We start from the raw sequence: 10,756 nt of genomic DNA on the forward strand, positions 1-10,756 counted from the left end.
ATTTAATTTAGGACTTGTAGTACAGGAGGCAAAAGTAAGCGAGAAAAATTGAATAGGTCGAAATATTATGATCAACTAGACACGGTCTCCGCAGGTCTTTGAAGATGGACCATGGCGTAGCGAATTACGAATTACGAGCAAGCGTATGATGATGGCAGAACAATGCAAAATCAGCGCAGCCATAGGTTGGGGTCGAAGGTACGCAGACGCCATCGCTATTCGTCATCGTAGGCGTACATATGCATACGGCCAGACTCGTCGCCGCCCTATACACATATAACCTTTGAACGACGCCGCAGGGTTCCTCCAGGAAGAGCGTTTATCGTCTATCTTGTTTCGTCTCCAAACATAATACGCGCGTGTATCGCCGATAGGAAACGGCTAATTAGTGCGGTTGAACCCGAAGTCTGACAGAGGGACTTCAGTCGACTGCAGGACGCAGTGATATTTGGACGTTCTTGCGTGGTGATATTTTTTCCTACCTACGCGTTCTAAAGCCATGTGGAAATTGCTGGTCATCCTCCTTTCCAGCGGAGTCTTCGGTGGTCCGTTGGAGAACGAATCGCCGCCGGCCTTCAGACCTGGCAGCCTCGGAACTGCGGAAGAACCGTGCCATTGTCCTTCGCCCTCAATGTCTTCTGCCCAGATCGAATCACCCACCATGGCGAATCGCCCTCAGCTCTCCTCTGGCACCGGTATCCGCACCAATTCGTTGCACAACCTGGTCTACAACGGAATGCCTTGTGTATGCAGCCTCGGTCCCTCCAGGATTCCGATAAGGGACGACTACGTTTACACGCCGGGCATCGGCTCGCACAAACTTCACACGCGAGCTATGGTCTGGAACGACGCGAGGAAGGTCTGCAACGACGAAGGCGGCCACCTTGCTATCATTAACTCTGTCTCCGAGGCTCGGGTAACGTTATATTTGTTGATAAAGGACACGCGATTCACCTTGATGACATACAAGTGCTATTCAACACCGCGAGATATTTTTTTCAACTTCAAAATTGCACACACGTTTATCGCTGTATTGAATGTATTTTGAGTGTCGTATAAAGTGTAGGTACTTGTGGTGTCTTGAGTACCATAATGCAATTACTGGGTTGGGAAATGGCGCCGTTGAATGTGCCTGTACTTTAACTATAAATACTGTATTTGGTTAAAAATGACTAACTCTTTGATAATCTACTTAGGGGACTGTATGGCAGGACAGAGGAGACGAGTCTGTCACACCGGCTTACGATTAGCCTACCGTATAATGAATTTTCGTCATGATGATTTCTTTCCGAAAAAAATATTCCATTTAACTTAACTGACAAGAGAATTAGGCTATTAAAAATGAATCTAAGCCACTGATCGAGTAAGCCTTATCATAAGCCTAAAATCGATTCGTTGTAAATTCTTAGCCGGAATTATTGTGGCTTAGATGAAGATTACAAGATAATTAAATCTACGTGATAATTACGATGGCTGATAACTCCCTTGAAATAGAAAATTCCTTGTCATCCCCAGGTGCTGATGGACATATTCAACAGGTCAAGTCCGGTGAAGGGCGCAGCCTACGATCACGTGGCGTACCTTGGAATTCACGACCTGTACAAAGAGGGCGAATGGGTTACGATTTCAGGGGAATCTTTGGCTCAAACTGGATATACCAGATGGACAGACAAGTGGGGTGGTCAGCCAGACAACGGTGATGGCAAACAGAACTGTGGTGTGTTGTACAAGGAAGGAGGCATGGACGACGTATTCTGCGAGGCAGCTTTTGCATACTTCTGCGAACTGCCCACAATTCAATTCATCAATTGATTCGATTGTCGCAATAGCCGATCTTCGCAGAATTCCGTTCACCGTATGATACCTGATTTATTTTATTTGTCAATTTCGAAAATGGTGTCGACTGTAAAATCTTCTTTCTAGTATTTTGCTCGAACTTAGAGATTGAATACATTGTTATTTGCAATAAAAATGAATTTGCTTTTCAAGTTTGATCGTCACGCAGCGCAAAATCTACGACTTATACATATCTGGTTGTAGTTTATAATGCTGGTCGGAGAATTCATACAAAACGCAATACGGTTACAGTGCGGTCGAGCTTAAGTCACGATTCTGATGCATCATGCCTCTTTGTGTGGTTGAAAAAACATTTTTTCTTCCCCGGCTCAGAGTTTTTACACCTCGTTAGCAAATATCTGTACCGATGCTCGAGAACTTCAATTGGCACAACCTTTTTATTTTAGTTCTGAAATTTTTTGACCAACTGTTTAGCGCACGATTAACCCAGGTGTGTGCTGTTCGTGAGAGTACGCGGTGAATCGTCATTGGCAGGATGACGTTACTCATTTTACTGGATATCCTTGCTAATTGCCAACAAACATCGCTGCCGGCATATGCAAGAAGTTCCAAAGGATCGCATGTAGCTGACGCTCCCTAACTGAGCCTTGGCTCCTGCACTCGTTGTGCCATTCTGGCTTAACACACCTCGCGGCGTAGTCTAGTTCATAAATATCGAAACAAGGAGATTAAATCCGCCGGGTTTACAGGCGCTTCATAAATTTTGAATTCTCAATCTGACGGTAGCACTGCAGCTAAAGTCGTCGATCGATGTATGTGTGTTGCAATATATGCTACGTCGATTTCCACTTCTTTTTCTTCTCTGAAAATCAAGAACCAGTTGGCAATCATTGCCGTAAGTAGTCACGCCACCGACGAAAGATACTGCCAATTGGGTGATTCAATTTACCATTAAGATAGGTAGATCTGTTAATTACTGTAATTCATTAACCTTACACATATGCGCACTCGATGCAGCTCGATAGATATTAACTAATATAACTTTGAATTCCATACAGTTTCATTTGAGATGTGAAAAGATATTAGAATTCTCTACATCATAACCTCAGATGCCACTGTGCACATATAAGAAATCTCCGGTGAGATATCATAGCGTATTGCGTGAAAATATATTAGTTACAAATGCATAATCTTGTTTCATTCCTAGATCGAAATTTTCCTATGTTTACCAATTACCGAAACTTCATTTTAGATGAGAATTGCTTCCATGATTTTTCAACTAATATTATCTTTAGTTAGTTTTGAAATTTTACCTTAGAATTGATTTCACTCCATGAACAATCTGACTTAAACTATAACTTTTCTTTTTCCTCAATCTTGATTTTCATAGGTAGAAACCCGAAAGCTGATTGATCGATATCTCATGTGACAAGCTCATTTCGACCCGGAAACTAGAGAAAAATGAAGCAATATTATAATTTTTACTACATGCGTACAACACTGTATCGGTGTCCACATATACACTAGGCATTCTGTGAGTAGAATGTTCCGCAATAACATGCTTCGAGTATGTGCTTCGTGCACAAGCCTCAATTATAACGGGCCGGGCGAAAATGCTGTTTAAATTGCAGGTTCGCGCCACTTCGGTGCGTAAAGTTGTTTTTCCCCCGCCCCCGCCGCCCCCTTCCTCTCTTTCACCCTCTTCATTGATTCAAGTCAATGAGCAGTCCTTGTGGTTCAATGATTCCATCAAACGTTCCAACTTTACGCAAAGATGTAGATCAGTGCCGCACTAAAGAGTCCGTTACACTGAAAAACTGAAGTATTCTACCCTGATCTGCATTTTTGTAGGGAGACCACCGTGGATTTTTTACTATGAAGATTCAATCGTAAAAAAATGAATCGATTTGGCCCTGAATCACAATACGTGCAGATTTTACTGTAAGATGTTTTTCACTCAGTTTCTTCTTGAATGGAGAGTCATTTGCGTAAGAAGCAATGAGTATACCATGCCAAACCGGATACGGTAAGATCAGACCAGAATAACCCTGAGCGCAACGATGTCCCCTTGCTTAAGCTCCAGGAACAAAGTAATCAACTACAAACCACAGATTTTTCTATTTCCTCAGCTGCTTAGTGAGGGAATAAAAATTCAATCCAAGGTGCAGTGATGTTTGACCAGGTACCACAGTACTTACAGCGACTGTTGATAAACAATGTGTCAAAAATCCAAAAGACCATAGAATTACAGTATAGCAATATAAAAATATTTTCTCGGTTCTTGAAAAGTTAAGCGATGGATCCTCGTCCATGGCGGAGCCTGCAAAGAATTTCTATACCGAGGAGTGCACGGAACCCGAGCCACTTCAGGCTAATGTCACACGGCTAGGGAAGGCGCAGGTGCAGATTCATGATTCGTTCGCGAGGTCGATTAAAATACCAACGTTCGTGGTTTTAAATAACAATAGGCCAGAGGTTTTAGCTCTAAACATCTCTGTCGGGATGTATTGTTCGCCTGTGGAGATGGCAAAAGGAGCTATAAGTCATTACACGTCAAGATGTTGATTATGATCTCCATTGTAGCCACCGTGTCGTGAGCATTGTTCGCGAACCACAGAGCCACCTGTATACCTAGACTTTGCTGTCTCAAACCTAGGCTTCGGTACGTTTCATTCCTCTGTACAGCTGTATTCGCAACCGAGATTTCCGTGCGCTAGAAAGCAGATCCTAGCTGCCCCCATCTGCACAGCACTGTGCACCATACCTACGCCCAGGTGGCCCACGCTACATATCGATCTGGAAAACACAGATTTAATGCAGCATCCTGAATCTGAATGGCGTTCTCACGATACGTTTGTAATAAAATTGCGGGATCTTTCTTAGTTAGAGGTAAAGCTAGTCCTTTGAATATTGGCACTTAGAGGGTGCATGGGAAACGGGAAGAAGAGCCAAGAACTGAACACTGAATTTTATATCTCGAAGAGAAGAACTTATTAAAGAAAATTCAAAAGAATCATGCTAATATGGACTTCAAGGGCTGTGAATGATCGTCGAAGTGACGGTGCCTTTGAAGGGCCAGCTGAGCATGCGTGTTCTTAAAAGTAACAACTCAAAATATTCGACCGGTAATTTCAAGAAGCTGAGGAATAATATGTAGGTACGTATACTTAAGGGCTCTACAAAATAAAAAATATTCCAACGAAACGGTTGACTGCTTTATTCGACACATGAAGGCTGAAGGGTTTGGAGACTGAATTAGTCATCATAGCCTTAAATCGGTTACCTAATCACTTGGCAGATTATGTGGTACGTATTTATTGACAAAGTTCGATAATCATGGTCCATAATCAGTTCCTCAAATATAACAAGGTGAAGAATCGCACTAAGATCTGCAACAACTTTGCTTGGAAATGAAATCGCACTGTCAGAAGGTAGCAATCGAACAGAGTCGTCCGACGGGAGGCCAGTTTCTCGTTCACGCGCCATCGAGCGCAGATCCGCGAACCACGACCGGCGCGCTTGGTTATAGATTTTGTCTTCCTGTCCCTCGACATTGTCCCGAGCTCTCTCAATTCCCGAGACTTCAGCTTCCATGTAAGACTTTATGATATTTTCTGTTATTTTTGACATAAGGTTATAGTTTATGGTACCAGATGCTGCGCGGGATCGAAGAAGGAGAGTCGGAAGACTTAGAGGGAGGAAAAAGTGATATTGTTGTCTCATAGAAAGCAATGCAACAGCCGAGAAAGAGAAAGAGGCAGAAGGCATCAAAAAAATGAAATAAGATTGTGGGAAAGACGGTAAAATGTGAAAGAAGAAACGGGGACTAAACGGAAAACGGAGCTCTTGTGACCGGCCAATCTAGGATGGTGCCATATTTTTTTTCTTCTCTTTCATTGAACGGGGATACATAATGCGACGACGGTGGCTAGCCAACATAGAGATTCCATTAGTTTATCCGTGTCAGTCGCGTAATTTGGAATGAGAAATACGTGCGTTGCCGATTATGCTCAGTCCCGAACGGTACATCCTAAGCACAATATCTCACAATGCAGGGGACCAGTGCACGTGCCATGTGTGCTATGGGTGAAACGTAAGCTCTAGTCTGTATAAAAATGAGAAAGCACTAATTCCAGAAGGAAGAAAATAACAAGGATCAACTACGAAGTCAAGTGGAATAACTGAAATCTGGAAAAATAATGAGAGGAATTGATTACAAGTCATGCTTAATATACTCGTATTCGTTTAAGACGGTTTTGTTTGTTGTTCGGATAGTCCGGCCATTTCATTGGCTGGCAGTCTGGCTCAAGTTACTGAGACAGGAATCCTTATCCTTATCTGGTCCCGCTTCCTACCTCGGATAATCGGGTCGACTCTCTTCTGGACTTGAAACACGATATCAATACCGCAACGTCAACAATCCTCCTGCTGTCGCATGTCCAAGTATCACTGTTCTCCATTCTTGTAATTTCGTCGATAAGGCCGCGCGTGTACCACGATCGCGATCACATCTTGAGATGTTTATAACAGTTATCGGATTTTACAGTTCCTCTATTTACCACCTATTCCCGGATTTTCTCTACGTACTCTACCCGTTTTCTAAGCTGGCCTTATGGCCTCGGGGCGATTGCACCAGGTGAGCGCGATATTTCACGCTTAGTTAGCAGAACTCGAAAGTTTATACGATGGACCAAATAAGTTCTCCGGTGCAGATCGTTGTGTTCACCGCGTTACTCCTTGAAGTCAGCTCAAGCTCATAAAGCAAATCCAGCTTGTCGGATACGTGGAGAAAATTTATGCTCGAACTTCTCGAATGGTCGTTTATTTGCAGCACTTATGGCACCCTTGCCTTTCAAGACTACAGCCCAAATCTTATCAATTATGAAAGTAGACTTATCTGAATTATTATTCCAAATAAATCTAACTTTGGAACATGAAAGTTGAATGGAGTGTGAAAGAAATGTTTCATACTTTGATATTCGTATGATTTACCTGATTTATACTTTCGTTTTAGTGTTATATTGCTTATTATTGTTAACCCCGCCCTTGAGTTCAATTCCGAAAAAAATATGTCGAAAACGTAGCTAATCAACTAGAGTGAAGTATGTAGAGTGTTTGCGTCGGATTTTAAAATGCAACAGTAATTTTGCGTCGAGTGTAATCCATGCTACTCAGCTTCAATTTCTCTGTTTCTTAATTTGAACAGCACGCACTGTCGATCGGTTTGTCCGTCAGTCAGTCGACTGCAGTGAGCGAGCAAGTTCTCGCGAAGGTTCGGGTACATCTTACGTTCATTTCAGTTCAAAGAACTCGTCGCCTGTTTCAATATTTATTGTGGGATACCTACAGGCGCCTACAACGTTTTCTTACTCCGAACCAATGGAACAGAGCGTACATGTAGCTTCGATGCAACGTTTGTCTTCGTTTAGAAATTACGCCGGGACCGTCCGGCTCTTGCCCTGCAGCACTTACGTAATACAGCGCTTCCAACTTGCAGGAAAATAGAGTTTGCTTTACCACCGACAACTGATCACACACAAGCTACCGATGGACCGGACAGACGGACGGAAGGTATGACATTAAAGTCCAAACTGCACTCAGCGATATATGTATAATACATGCAAATGCGTATCTATATGTACTCACCTATGTACACATATGGGACTGATCAAGATACGAAATCTAGAGCGTACGGAGAATAGTGATTATTAATTACGATATACGTTTAATTCCGTAGATATATATGTATAAGAAGAAAAGCGGTACTCGGGTATCCTTACACTTATATACATACATCCCGCTTGGGTAGACTCCGTGTATCGTGTAGATTAAATTAACACGTACTAGATTTATCACTCACATTCCACGTCTATCAGCAGTTATAGATCACCGATGTACTTCCATAATATCACCTTGTGAAAGTTCTTCAATGAGCTTCAGTTCGGAATTAAAGTTGTATGGGTATGCAACTCATTGATTCTCATCCAGGCAAATTCGGAGGGCAGCGTTAGTTAGTTATTTTTTTTTTTTTTTTTTTTTTTTTTTTTACGAATATTCGTATAAACAATTATGGAAGTAATTATTGCTGCCAGAATCGAGAAGATAATTGACGAAAACGTGTTCTATCAATTGTGTATTTATTTTGAAGTTTTTCCAAACAAATGGGATTACATTTTGTAATCAACAAAAACTTATTCGATTTCAATGCTGTAAAGTAATGTATGTTATAAAATAAATGAATCATTTATCAGTGTCTCTGGGGTGAAGCCAATTTTTCAAAAATTAATATTCATCAAGAACGTTTACTTTCATGAACTGTTTTTGCAACGGTTTTTTGATGCTGGTACTTTAGCAGGAAGTATTCTTGGAATACTGAATAATTAGTGAAAACAAATATTGTACTTTAAGACTCTAGAACTTTATTTAATCAATTCTATTTCATGATACACAAGTTGAACAACCCAGGCGCCAACTCTTCGCTTCATATATTAACACTTCTTTTGGCGAGACGGATATTCTTGAATAATTAGTCATCCGCAATATTACTGTGTACCCAAGATCCTCAAAAGTTGTCGGTTAATTCTATTTCCTAATACACCCGTTGAACAGGGCTGACGCCCAGCTCTTTGCCTCGTTTTCGTGAAATAACGAAGGACAGCTCGACCTTTGTAACACTCAACTGTAACGCGGCTGTACCGTTGAGATAAGATCGAAAAGCCTCACGTTGAAGGTTTAAATTGGAAGATGTACGATTACTTGGTAGCCAGAAAGGATATAGTCGGAGTGCATGGCTCGGGCTCTCCTTCGGGCAATGCACCTCTGGCTGTACCTGCGAATGCAAATAAGCTTTGGCGCCACGAAAGAACCTCATCCACTGGGAAATGATTTTCATGGAAGCATATCATTTGTCTCACGTAGATGAAATCGAATAAACATTCACATTGTAATTAAATATTGCGGGCAAAGGTTCTGTGGTTTTTCAGCATCCGAATTAACTGACGTGTGACCTGATTGGACATCTGGGTGGACAAATCAATTTCTTGCCTGCGTAATACCATCGTCAAATCTTTGCAGGTGCAAGGATTATGATGGTGAAACAACAATTAAGTGGAATAAACGCAAGTATTGGCATAATAATGCATCTCGCATCTAGTTGCCTTAACAGATATGATAGCGAATCACTTTCCAAGAATCCGTTGTATGATTTCATCTGGGTTGAAGTAAGGAATAATTAAGTTGAGAAGTAGGAGTACTGTGTCAGCTTAAAATATTGACCGCAAAATTGTGTTGCAATTTTCTCAAAAAATGTCCTCCATTCTGACGGTGAGGGTTCGGGAATACTCGGAGCAATCAGGCGCCAATCGATCATCACACGTCAATGTAGTTCATCGCGCTCTGCTGATTTGCAGAACAACTTCAAACGAGTCATCGAAGCAGTCTTGTCTTAACCACAGTAACACTGTCCGTTAGCGATTTCGTCCTGTCTCATACAGACGTGCGACGTCTCAAGTACCCTCGATCATCCTCACAATGATCCAACGAATTAAAGATTCAAGAAATCCGTGCCGCTCTGAGACTTTGTTATTCCGCTAAATTTTATTACAAATTACACACATAATTCGTAATCGATCTAATTCCAGTCGTGTAAGGATTTGGAGTCTGCCACGAGAAACCATAACTGACAATAACAAAGTGCTCATGCGAGATTATTCAAATATGTAGGTATGGGTAGAAGTCATATTACGTATAAATATTCTTTATGATGTGATGAGTTGACGAAATTCACTCGTACAGAAAAAATGCAAAATAAAAACACAAAAATGTGGATAGCTTTTCACGACGGGTTGAAAGCGTCTAGAGTTTCCAGAAGTTGCCCCTCGGTTTTGCCGGTTGTAAGTCTCTACTGTATATTGTAAGCAATTTAGAGAGCTACACGAAATCAGCTTTGCTAGCGGAATGATGTCAAACTGACCAATAGAAGAATCGATCTCATAGCCTACAGAAAATTTCATTCAAGCGTTGATCATAAATTCGATGCAATTGAATAAAAACTTCGCAAAGGTTGATCTGAATATTTGATGAAAGGAGAAAACGTATTCAACGAAAATCGATTTTGTAAAGTTCGAAAGACTTGACAATGAAAAATGTAGAATCGGAACCTAGCATAGACTCCCGGCTTCCTCGACTAGGCCATAATAAAGTTGAATAATCACCCCACAAATGCATGGAAGAAAGTTTATCCTAGGTACCGATTTTTTCTACGATGCCTCGTTTTGAAGGGAACCAAGTGAGTTATCAAACGCTACCACAAAAAGTTCCGTCCATTGTACAGAGAAACGATAATTGTTATTCGGTCGTCAGATTTGGATTTCTTATTAAGGTGAGTGCACCGATTATTGAGCCTGTCTCAATTATTGACCTTCTTGGATGTGTATCTTTAATTTTTAGTTCTAAAATTAACAAAAACTAAATTTGTAACGTCTAACCCTTTAGCAATTGGTTTTAGCCATCGAGAAACTTACAATTTGTACCGGCAATTCAGAATCTTGGAAGATAAAGGCTTGAATAGTTGGGTTTCAACGTGTTATCGGTACGCTTACCTTATACATGTTAATGAAATGGCGAATACAGAATTTCTATGCGCTATCTCTACAAAAGAGTGGCACAACGTTTTCCTTTCACAGGGTTTCATGTCGCGATATCAAGTATTGTTTCATGAAGTGACCAATGGAAAAAATGAGGTTTTTTTTAGGCACCCTGAAGAAGATATTTTTCGTTAATAGGCTATCTTTCTTGATCCGTTGCTCGCAGAGATACTGGACTACGCGCAATCAATTCCCTTGCAAAATGACTTCGATGACTTGCGTCTGATAATCGATTCCAGCATTATTCAAAAACGTTGCAACTTCCAGTAAGAATCCGAAGCGATTAGCCTTATTTTCTTGAGACGCGAAATCTT

The 10,756-nt window shown here is 41.2% G+C and overlaps 1 protein-coding gene across 1 annotated transcript; it reads left to right on the forward strand.

The window, feature by feature from the left end:
* The first annotated feature begins 300 nt into the window (after window positions 1-300).
* On the forward strand, window positions 301-2,869 carry LOC124407234 (hemolymph lipopolysaccharide-binding protein-like). The gene is made up of 2 exons (XM_046883188.1): window positions 301-916; window positions 1,516-2,869. Exons 1-2 carry the CDS (start codon window positions 500-502, stop codon window positions 1,810-1,812), a joined length of 714 nt encoding a protein of 237 aa, XP_046739144.1. The 5' UTR covers window positions 301-499; the 3' UTR covers window positions 1,813-2,869.
* The last annotated feature ends 7,887 nt before the right edge of the window (window positions 2,870-10,756 follow it).

The sequence above is a fragment of the Diprion similis genome, chromosome 6 (assembly GCF_021155765.1).
Source record: "Diprion similis isolate iyDipSimi1 chromosome 6, iyDipSimi1.1, whole genome shotgun sequence".
In the NCBI taxonomy this organism is placed as follows: Eukaryota; Metazoa; Arthropoda; class Insecta; order Hymenoptera; family Diprionidae; genus Diprion; species Diprion similis.